At 37.3% G+C, this 12515-nt stretch overlaps 1 protein-coding gene across 2 annotated transcripts; it reads right to left on the minus strand.

Annotated features, from left to right (window-relative positions):
* Window positions 1-2350: 2350 nt before the first annotated feature.
* LOC109220038 (protein FAR1-RELATED SEQUENCE 3) lies at window positions 2351-9168 on the minus strand. 2 transcript variants are annotated; one of them, XM_019384497.1, is made up of 6 exons: window positions 8929-9168; window positions 5821-8105; window positions 5643-5732; window positions 5236-5385; window positions 4089-4205; window positions 2351-2684 (listed from the first exon to the last, which is right to left on the minus strand). In XM_019384497.1, exons 2-6 carry the CDS (start codon window positions 8038-8040, stop codon window positions 2640-2642), a joined length of 2622 nt encoding a protein of 873 aa, XP_019240042.1. In that variant the 5' UTR covers window positions 8041-8105; window positions 8929-9168; the 3' UTR covers window positions 2351-2639. The 2 variants fall into 2 exon arrangements, with proteins under 2 accessions (XP_019240042.1, XP_019240041.1); XM_019384496.1 differs by having other exon boundaries at window positions 2412-2684; window positions 5821-8136.
* Window positions 9169-12515: the final 3347 nt, after the last annotated feature.

Here is a 12515-nt window from a genome sequence, read left to right on the forward strand (position 1 = left end):
CGTAGCGGAGTATGATTTGGCTTGGTTTGAGGTAAGTAACGCTTCCAAATTTGGTTCTGAGGGTTCGAAACCCCGAACGTTGTGTTATATGATTCGTATTGAGGTGACGCAAATGCCAAGTGACGGGCGTGTGGGCGTGCACCGTGAGAATTGCGGCCTGGATCATTCAATGGCACCGCTTAGTGACTCTTTCTTGTTGATATCTGTGATGTGATTATGTGATTAAGTTAATGAGTTGTAAATCATGCTAATTACCATGTTAGGGCTTCAGCCGATACTGTCGAGACCCGAGTGGTCGTTTCTTGCTGTCGTCTCATTAGTTTCATTGATATTCTGTACCCAGCCTTGTTCATGGAGATCATATCATGTCTTGGTCTCGGTTGTTGTTATTTGGCACATCATATCATTATTTCGGGCTAGTTTCATGGCATTGTGCGCCGTGTGCGTGAGACTAGAGAGTAATGACTGAATGAGGCCGAGAGCCTGAGTATGAGTGACAATTATGGGATAGCGACTGCACGCCACAGCAGATTATTGATTATGCCTCCATTGGCTTGTTATAGCGCTTGGGCTGAAAGGTGCCTCTCCGGAGTCTACATACCCCCAGTGAGCGCGGATGATGTTATTGAGTGATGGATTTCCCTGGGCATGGATTTGTCCGAAGTATTTATACCTGGAGATGAATTTCTCCTCAGTGTTGGATTACCCTTGTTCCTCGGTACTGGATGACTTGCAGTCAGTGTTGTATATATTCCGAGATGGATTTCCCTGGGCTGGATGGCCATATGCGGTACCGAGTGGTTGAGCACTTGAGAATGGGAGCACATAGTGCATTTTCATACATTTCTGGCATTTACGTGTAGAGATTTGCTGAGCTTTACAATCCACATTGTTCGGATTGGTATTTTGCCTTACTGTTGAGTTGAATAATTGAATTGCCAGCATGCCTACTTTACTGTCCCATTTAACTATGTTATAATTGCTGAGGTTTAGTTCGTCACTACCTATCAGTCCATAGTTTGGACTTGTTACTTACTGAGTTGGTGTACTCACGTTACCCCCTGCATCTTGTGTGCAGATCCATGTATCTCAGGGCACGGTAGCGGCTTTTGACTATTCCAGTCGCGGTTTTTTATCACCAGAGATAGCGAGGTAGCTGCCTGGCGACCGCAGTTCCGCCTTTCTCCTTCTTTATCTTCCTTCTAGTATATTTTGGCTAATTCCGGACTATTTTGGTCTTGTTATGTTTCGGAACAATTGTAACATTGCTCATGACTTAGTGGCACCCGAGGTCAGTCTTTTCTTTTTCGCATTTATTTTGGTTTATGAGTTTATATTTTTATGGGAATTTCAGTTGAAAAAGGTTGCTATTTAAGTTTTAATGAAATGTTGAACTACTTTGGAAATGTGTCGGATGGCCTAGTTTCATGATAGGCGCCATCACGACCGGGTTGGTTTTGGGGTCGTGACAAGCTACCATGGTGCACTTCAAAGATTAGGAAATTCCATATCTATACCTTGTGATTGTGTGTGATAGAAAGTATTCAAATGCCAAAGTTCTTCAAATGAAAGTCAATTCTCCGGTGAATGCTGCTTTCCCGCTAATGAGGAATCCATTGACTCTTTGCTTCACCTTTCAGAATCGCCAATGAAGGAGGCATTTGCAGTATTGCAAGTTTCTCGTGCAACGCTACCAACATGATGGTTCTTCTGTTGAAATCATCGACTTATTATAAGATATTTGCATCTGGTAGCCCTAGAGTGAAAATCAACCCCATGAAATCAAGTAATTTGTGAATACCAACATTTTCTGATTATCGTGGTATGAAAGAAATAAAAATAACAACCGCGATGAGGTTCATATCTATCTGAGTAATTTTGATTCACTTCAAGTGAACTATTTTGCTTTTGTTGTAATAATTGAGTTGTCCATATTTTTTATGTTGTAATTCCATGAAGTATTTATATCGTTTCAGTTCTATCATGCAGTTCTTATTTTGATTTACGTTGGCAAATGCAAAGCGGCTTATTAGGAGGTTTAGTGATGCATTTGTACAGGGTGACATGAGTGAAGAGATTGCTGCTGAAGAAATCTCTTCTATGGTGCTGACAAAGATAAAGGAAATTGCTGAGATCTACCTTGGCTCAACTGTCAAGAATGTTGTGGTGATTATGACTGTATACTTCACATATCCATGATTTACGTCTAATTATTGAGTACCAATTTACATATTTGCCCAGGTAGGAGTTAGCCTTTGGAGCTGTAATTACGGCATTTGCTACTACTGTTGATGCCGAGAATAGAAATTATAAATTGAAAGCTCTACCTCTGTTCTTGCTGATCTCATAGTTCCTTCCAATTGTCAATGTATAGGCTCAATATTAAAAAGTTCCAGATAATATTTTCTTTTCAAATGCTATATTTCACATTTTCCGCGCAAAACGCGGGTACAGATACTAGTAATGCAGAAAAGGAAAAGCATGTAACACTATCCTACCTAAATCTACACAATGACACCTTGGATCATTCCCGATTCAACCATACTAATTACATGTTTAAAGAAGAATATCAGCAGCACTCCAATCCACAAGGTGATCTATTCACACAACAGGCTATAAATAGTAACAGAGCATAACATCTATTTCCTCTGCTTTTTTGCCGGATTCTCCAGTTGGGACTCAACCTGCCATCATCAAAACCCAATTTGAGGTGAACCGTCAACGTCTAACAAACAAGGGGGATCTGACTAATGCATCGGTCAAATTGATCAGACACAATTATTGATATTGTCGGACATCAGAACTGAACTCCTATGTGGAAGCTACAAAAATATTTCACACTATTTGGATTTTTGATACATCCTGGGAATGGCCTCAAAATAAGCGCCACTACACAAGCTTATTTCTCCTTCTAAGGTCCATGGCTAAAGTACATACTTGAACATGTATATACACATGCATGTTACTCCATGCTACTGTTACAAGTCAGGTAAAGATAGGCATCTATCAAATACTAAAATGGCCTAAAGGTGTCAGAGTGAGTTCTATAAGTCAGTGAAACAAGATTTTATTCATTTTGTTTTGTCTCCTTTTGGTGGACTGGAAACATGTATTATTTTAGAATGTTTGATAAGAAATCTACATGCCTATTATTATCAACTCACTATAGATCAGCCATCTAGGTGACCACTTCCCTTTTTGCTTTTTTCTTATACTGTTCTATTCTCGTGCACAAGGCCAAAACTGTCCACAAGCATATGATCGAGCAATAAAATAATTACACGAGTTCACTTAAACTATGGGAGTCTAAAGGAAAATAAACAGAAAAAAAAATTCCCTGCATAATAATATAAACTTGAAAAGTGAACTTTTAATTTTCATTAAATCCAATTTTTAATTCTCATGTCATAAGAACTCCTCTGAGTATTGTCAAGTAGTTAACAGCCAAGAGCAGAAGCATCAGTAGAGAGACAGATCAGACTTGCCATTGTTTGATAAAAGAAGTCTTCTTGCCTATTGTTAACTCATTATAGATCAGCCATCTAAATAACCACTTGCCGTTTTCCTTCTTTTTTTCTAATAGAATTTTGTTTTCTTATTAAGGCTGATGGCAGATCTCTAAAAACTGTAGGATCTACAGAACGCCAAAAATGGCCACAAAAAGATTAAGATTTTTTTTAAAAAAGGTATAAAATTCGATTAAATATGTGATTCAAAAGGAAAATACGCAGACAAAACTATTTCCCTGCAAAATGATATAAACCTGAAAAGTGAACTTTCAACCATTGGATCAGACATCCAATTCTCATGTCATAAGAACTCCTCTGAGTATTGTTCAAGTAGTTAACAGCGAAGAGCTACTGCGTCGCACGTGGTCCGGACAGAGATAAATTGATAGGATCAGACCGAAGACGCACTTCAGCATGAAAACCATTTCAAGCTTCAGCTTTAACACTAGTCTATTCCAGTGGAACAGGAGAAAACTCCATCGATGACAAAGCAGTGAAGTCAATTTTATCTTAAAAGTTTTTCAAGAAGTTGGATGGATAGAACAGATGATATTTACCGAAATGGCCGAGGGAACTTACTGTATTTGATAGCTGCTCACGGATATAAGCCATTGACCTCAGCATGGCAGCTAAAGTATCTCTTGAAACCTGAAATTTCACCTCTGATTCTCCTGAAGTTGTTTCTGTATCTTGAAGCTGAAAAGAAATGGATTCTGTATCAGTAAGACAATTCATTGCAGAAGCTGATGTCTCTTTACAAGATAACAGCTGAACACTGCATTTAAGCAGAGTGGTCATATCTGTAGATTGATGTCTTGAGTTATTAGCACTATCTACATGAAAGAAGTTTCAATTCATTCACGGGCAGACAGCAAGTTTCCATGAAATTCACAACCTTAGGAAGAAACATACAGCAAGTAGGCAAAAACAAGTTAAGACATAGCAATGGAAAGATATTGACAATACTAAAAGCAAATTGACCACACCCCAAAGCGCTAGTAGTCAACCACATGCTCTTTGACTTGTGAGTAAGGACAATGCATTTGCCAACGAGAAGTGCTGGCATTGTATTTCACAGTAGATCAGGTTCTTTTTGGAATCCAGATAGATTTGCTATGTCCTCATACCAAATTAGATGACTACACTGAAAACAACTGCCTTCCCCTTTCCCAAAAAACAACAACAACAACCACCACCACCCAGTAAAATTCCACAAGTGGGGTCTGGGGAGGGTAGTGTGTACGCAGATCTTACACCTACCCGGGGTAGAGAGGTTGTTTCCGATAGACCCTTGGCTCAAGAAGACGAAAAGAGACAATAGATCAGTAAAAGCAATAGAGGCCAGAAAGATAATACCAGCATTGCAAGAACCAGAAAATAGAGGGGAAAAGCAATAACAACAACCAGTAACAATAGCAAGGTACTATGAAAACGGAAAGATAGTATGAACACCCCTTTCCCAAAAAGGAGGGGAAAAAATAACAACGGATAACAGGAGGAAAATAACATATTGATGCTTAAAATAGGAATATGGTATACTGGAGGAGATGACACAAAGATTGGAATATAGAGGAACAATAAAAGAAATGTGGAAAGGGGATTGATTGAAGTGAAGAGGAATAGAACGTAGCACCTTCTTATCAGAAAATAAATTAAGTATGGCATGTATACACACCTAATAGTTAGTTCATTAACAGAAATGATATTACTAATTTTCCCCACATACCTTCAGATTGATGACAGCAACTCTATTAGCCGGGGTGGAAAGCTGCTCGCTTATATCAGCCATAGACTTCAACATGGGCTCTAGTGTGACACGCGATAGCTGAAACTTAACCTCTGATTCTCGTGAAGGAGTCCTACTGTAATCTTGCAGCTACAACCAACGAAACTTAGTAAACAATAATAAAATTATCAACCCATGACATATAAGCATATAACTGAAATTAAATAACAGCACACGAGGTCACAAAGTTGCCAAAGGAAGAACACTCTTCCATCGCTATCCAAAAAGCATTTCAGTTACATTATATAAACAAAAATTAATCAATTCACCAACATGATAATCTTTTTTAAGGAAAAACTTTAAAAGTTGAACTAAAATCAAATTATACACAAAGCTCTGAAACACACCTTCAGGTTGATGACAGCAACTCTATTCGCAGGTGTAGAAGTTTTATTCTCCATCACCCAAGTCAATGACTTGAGGCAAGGAAGAATCACCTATGAATCCCAAAAAAAAGAATAGCACACAGCTTGACTTAAGAAATCTGCTAGTCAAATTAAATAAGATAAAAATGAATCTCAGTACCGTGTTATCTGCATGACCATCATCACGGTGAAGAGACACAGGGGCCATGCGCTGGGCATTTAAATCAGCAATAGTCCTAGCAGGAATACTAGTGTCATTAAGATTAAAGCGCTTTGTCATTTCATCTTGCCGTGGCCACAATAATGGCGTCATTTCCGGAGCAGAGGCAGACGTCCTCCGATCATCATAGCCAACACCGCTAACCTGTGAGCTAGGAGGTGAAACTTTAGCAACATTTCTTTTTGCAAGAGCCACCTTCTTTCCTCCTTCTTTAAGAGCAGCTAATGCAGCATTATATGTTTCTTGAGCTACAGCCCCTTCTTCAGCGTATCTTATGGCTTCCCTGCAGAGACTGTTGTATTTCTGTGCCATTGATTCGGTACCATGTAGTTGTACATGTTCATCTGATTCAGCACGGCATTTTGCATTTATTGTCCACCGCTTCAAGATGTAACGAGATGGCAATGTAAGAACATTAGTTACTGTAAAAACTGTAAGAATATGTCTACAGAGGATACCACTACATTCAAACATCTGGCAACTACAATTTGCTTTCAGTTCAGATATATTCAGCGAGACAATGTATGCTTTCTGGTCATCCTCAAATTTTGCAACCCTGAATGTGCTGAGAGCCCCATCTCCATCAATTCTGTTTGCAGTGTAGACAAATGTCTCCACTAACTCTTCTTGAAATTTTAAGAATATTTTCTTCGTGTATAAAGTTGCTGCCTGTTTCTCCATAGGAGATGGTGTCCTTAGTGGTGGAGTAGTGCATATTGTATCAAAATCGGCTTCTATTTCCTTCTCAAATGAATTCTCCAAAGCTCTTTCATACTGCCTGAAGAACAATGGCAGTGTAATTTGTTGATTCACATAGCCATCGAAAAATGAGCATTCATATTCCTGGTTAGGAGAGAGGGCTGCAAAGAAAGTATCACGAAAATAAGCCGGTACCCACTGCCGACGTGTATTATATATGGATTGAAGCCAATCATTCTTCTTCAGATCATACTTTTCAAGGATTGTCTCCCAATATGATTCAAATTCTTCAACTGTCTCCGTCAAATTGATACAATTATAGAGTTCAACTTGAAAATTTGGGTACATGTGACATACATGAGCCATTCTGTCCTGGCCACCCCTTAATACATGCCACTTGTTGATACAATGCCGTGTTCCAGGAAAAACTTGAGCAACTGCAGATTGTATAACAGTGTCCTGATCAGTAATTATGGAGACAGGGGCACGGTCATTCATGGCAGCATGGAAGGTCTTGAATAGCCAGACAAATGTAGCCTCAGACTCATCTAGAAGAAGTGCACAACCAAACAAAATTGTCTGACCATGATGATTTACTCCAGTGAATGGAGCAAATGGGACTCTGCACTGATTAACTCTGTACATTGTGTCCAGTATAACGGCATCACCAAAATGACTATATGCATTTCTTGACCTTGCATCAGCCCAAAATACATTAGCCATGCGATTATCTTCGTCCAATTGTATGGCATAGTAAAATCCAGGATTCTCAGCCTGCATTTTCTTGAAGTAATCAAGAAGATTCTGAGCATCTCTTCCTAATGTTCTTCGTTGATTGCATTGTCTAGGAGAAAAACTCTGAGGTACAGTATCCTTAACTGTTTGATCTGACTCTGCAGGACGAGTACTCTTAGCTCCACGGCTAATCTCTAAAGGGATGCGGTTACCATCTACAGAGACATACATTACACCACTAGGAACAATTCCTACACCCTGATTATTCTCAGGTCCATTCTTTTTTGCCACCTCAAAATGCCTGTGTGATGTGTGGTAATGCACCTTATTAGGATGCACAAGGGAGTGACTATGCTCCTTCATATATTTGGTCACAACCCACTTGTTTTGACCTTTTAACTCCACTCTAAGCATTGCATCACAGGATTCACCGTACACTGTTCTCAAACCATTACATAAGAAATCAGTCTTCAGTCGATTAAACTGATAGACATGGGTGGTAAAACCCAAACGCCTAGCGTATTCATCATAGAAATTCTTAGCCTGATCTTCAGAATGAAATACCATACCCTTTTGTGGCTCAACAACCTCATCCCGTTCAGGTGCATTTGATCTTCCATTAACATTTGCTTCTCCACTCTCGCTGGGTTCATCATCACCGTCATCAGTTATGCCACCTTGGTGTTGCATATTCCCCTGTTCGACATCGATCACTTCAACATCCATCCCAGAACATGTAAACCACTTTAGAAAAACGCATCACATCTCTAGAGGTGCTCCAGCACATATCCCTGAAGATGCCATACATAACCACGTCACGACCTATTTACCATAACAATCATCTTTAGCTGCTATTCTTTTCATCCTACATTTCATTTATTTACCATGTATCTTCATGTTACAAATTCAGTTAACGAAGTTGAGAAAAGTAAAGCAAGCATGAGTGCTGCAAGTCAACAACGCAACTGTAATAACATAAAAAATGCACAAATAATTTCAGCTCAATAATGGATTTTAGATTTTAGAAGCTGTACTTTGTCATAAATTTTGTACAAATGATTGACCAAAATCAAATGAGGTATTAGCATAATGTTCCTTAATTGTCTTCAATCACCAACTATTCCTTTAAAATCACCCATTATATCACTTAAAAGCTGACAGAAAGTACTTCCTCTGTCCCTTTTTATAAGACACTTTTCCTACGGGAGTCAAAAGCAATTTTTTCTGTGACTACAAGTTTTCAAACATTTTCTAAATATATTTTTAATCATAAAAAATCGCATTAGCACTTTCATGTAGCTTCTAAATATGTAATTAAGAAAACTAACATGGAGCTTACGCCATATTTTACCTGCTAACTTAATTTTCCCTTCAATACTTTATAGAATTCACTTAATCAACTTAAACTCATACTCTGTTATAATAACTCCAAAAATAAAATAAAATATACACTGAATAAACCTTAAACCTCCCGCATAACGAATCATGCAGTTAAAAGGTCCATATATATAGTCACGGGCACGCACACACACACATACACAATACATAAGTACATATACAAGTATGTGTATGCATCTACGTTTGAGAGAGAGAGAGAGAGAGAGAGTGAGAAACCTATGATCGGAGGAGAGAGAATCAAGGCCAAACGGATCTCAAACAATTTGCGTTATGAAAAACGGAAGTCCAAAGTTGTGTGAATTCTTCAGAACAACTAAAACGACGGCTTTTGGAAGGAAGTTGAAGAGTTCAATTGGGGCACCGGCGGGCGAAGTTGCAGAGGGCGGAGGAGGAAGAAGAAAACGGGGAGAGTTAGTGGGTGTCGTGTGGATTACCAATGAACCGAAGCGCACACGAACTTTCAGCCGTTGATTAATATTAACGGTGAGATATTAATCTAGAAAATACCTACTTGTACTTTACGTCAAACTTATGCTGAGATTAAACGGAGGGCCCCAAGGTTGCTAGTTTGGCAGAAAATACTTCGCTGCGATATTTTGCGTCGATCAAGCTATTTAATTAGGAAATAATATAAAATAATTATTTGGAATTTAAATATAAAAAATAATTATACAAAAACGTTCGTATTTATATAACAGACTAGTCTTACGTATAACTAAGTCGGTGAATAGATGACTTTTTAGAAAATCATATTAGTACTATTAACTATAATATGTTTGTAATAAAAAGAAAGTATACTTCTTAAAATATAGCATACAATTTTACTTGAAAAGACTTATTTGTAAGATTTTCCATGTAAACTTTTCTATTTTTCTATTTATCTTTCACCGCCAATACTATTCTTATAAAAACAAATTTAGGTATTCTAAGAGTTTTGTCAACTTGAAAAATAATTTTAATTATACGACGAATTTGACAAATAATTGATTTGAATTTTTAGACTTAATCATTCGACCTTAATATTAATGGAACTAATTTATGTTTTATCGATTCAAATTCTTAATATTAGCTCATCCCAAGTTTTAAATATTTAACTGTAACATGAATCAATGTTATATCTTTCAAATAAAAAATAATTATATAAGTTAATTAAAATTTAATTTATTTAAAGTACTGAATGTTAAATCTTTCTACATAGTTCAAATAAAAAGAATTAAATTATATTTAATTATTAGGTCTTAAATATTTAAAAATTAATATGAAAGATATTATAGTTAAATTGAATAATTATAATAAGAAAGGATTAATTGAGAAACTATAGGCTAAGATAGAAAACCTAATATCGGTCACAAAATTATATATTGTTACTATGTTTGACCAAAAATATATATTTTGATACGACATTTTATTATAGCATTCCATAAGATTTTATTTTTTTGAATCTTACGACATATAAGAATTATTGTTTTATCAAACCTTTTAGAAGTATTATTTTTCTACAATTTCTAATAAAGCATTACAAACTTCAAATAATTAGTTCGACCATAACTTGAATTTCTCTTCTTTTAGTTGTTGTATTTTGGTCTCCTAGTTCGACCATAACTAGGAGACCAAAATACAAAGTATTTTCATGCCTGTATGCGAGCTAGACAAGCAAGAAACAAAGTTAACTGCATTTACAATGATAATCAGGTGAAGATCACAGAACCAAAGCCGATCCAACAGGAGTTCATCCAGTTCTTCAAGCAGCTACTGGGGAAAGCAGCAGACCAAATGTCAGGGATTGATCTAAATATAGTAAGAGATGGGCCATGCTTGACAGTGATTCAACAACAGCAACTGTTAGCTCCAATTACTAATGAGGAAATCAGCCAAATAGTGAGGAACCTGCCTAATAATAAGGCACCAGGCATTGATGGATATCCTGCAGAATTTTTCAAGGAGTACTGGTCAATCATAGGGCAAGAAGTTACCGATGCTGTGCAGAACTTTTTCCAAAAAGGAAAGCTAATGAAGGAGGTTAATTGTACAACTGTCACATTGATACCAAAGGTAAAAAATCCCAGTCTTGTTAAGGAGTTTAGGCCTATTGCTTGTTGCTCAACAATGTACAAGATCATAGCTAAACTCTTAACAAATAAACTGAAAATGGTGGTGGATTACCTGGTTGGACCTGCTCAGTCTGCTTTTATTGAAGGGAGAAATATACTAGATAATGTGATAATGACTCATGAACTAATCAAAGGATATTCTCAGAAGAATGTATCACCTAAGTGTATGATAAAGGTGGACATTAGAAAAGCCTATGATTCTGTGGAATGGGGATTTTTGAGAGCAGTATTACTGGAGTTTGGTGTTCCTTTTAAGCTAGTGGAATTGATTATGACATGTGTTAGTACAGTAAGCTACTCATTATTGTTGAATGGAGGTCTAACTGAGAAGTTTGAAGCAAGAAAAGGCTTAAGGCAAGGAGATCCCATGTCACCTTACCTGTTTGTCCTAGCCATGGAGTACCTCAACAGATCTCTGAAAGCTCTGACAAAGACACCAAACTTCAATTTTCATCCTAAATGCAGTAAACTGCAGATTATCCACATCTGCTTTGCAGATGACCTTCTTATGTGTTGCAGGGCTGATGAAATATCAATGAAGATGCTGATCAGATGTTTCCAACAGTTCTCTGAAGTTTCAGGATTGCATGCTAATATAGACAAGAGTTCATTATATATAGCAGGAGTTAAAAAGGAATTCAAAGATAAAATGTTAGCTGAGTTGCAATTATCAGAAGGGACCTTACCATTCAAATACTTGGGAGTACCATTATCTGCAAAAAAGATCAGCATACAACAATGTATGCCCTTGGTGGAAAGAATTGTGGACAAAATTAGAAGCTGGACCTCCAAGTTTCTTTCATATGCAGGCAGATTACAGCTTATCAAGAGTGTCTTGTTTGAAATGCAGACTTATTGGGCTCAAGTGTTCCTCATCCCTAAGAAAATTGTAAAAATGGTGGATAGCATATGCAGGAGGTATTTGTGGACTGGAAGCAATGAGACCACTCAGAGAAATCCTATATCCTGGGAGACTTTGTGTAAGCCAAAAGCAGCAAGAGGACTAAACATAATCAATTATGAAGCATGGAACAAGGCAGCAATAACAAAACTACTATGGGCAATAGTGAACAAGAAGGATAAACTCTGGATAAAATGGATCCATGGCCAATACATAAAGAAGCAAGATATAACAAGTATGGAAGTTCCTAAACAAGCTAGTTGGCTTGTAAGGAAAATATTCAATGCAAGAGAATGGTGGGAAAATGATATGCAAAAAATACAGGCCTGTGTGAAGAATGGGAAATTCAGCATCAAAACAACATATATAAAAAGCTCTCCAGAATGGCCTAAAGTGAGATGGAAATCTGTAACAATGATCAATGGTAGTCTGCCAAAGCAACAGTTCATAGTGTGGATGGCAATGCATAGAAGACTGGCAACAGTTGATAGATTGATGAAATGGGGAATTCATGTTGAACAAGGATGTGTTCTGTGTGAAAGAGATTTGACTGAGACTCATGAACACTTATTCTTTGAGTGTTCATACTCAAAGAAACTATGGGAAAGTATGTTAACATGGCTGGGGTATCACAGAAGAACTCAAAATTGGAAAGAAGAAGTAAACTGGCTAATCAAGAATGTGAATAACAGAAACCCAAAGAGAGTTATACTAGGAGTTGTGTTTGCTGATGTGATGTACAACATATGGATGGAAAGAAACAATAGAAGATTTCAAAATGCAAGAAGACA

This window comes from Nicotiana attenuata, unplaced genomic scaffold (genome assembly GCF_001879085.1).
Source record: "Nicotiana attenuata strain UT unplaced genomic scaffold, NIATTr2, whole genome shotgun sequence".
NCBI classification, from domain to species: domain Eukaryota; kingdom Viridiplantae; phylum Streptophyta; class Magnoliopsida; order Solanales; family Solanaceae; genus Nicotiana; species Nicotiana attenuata.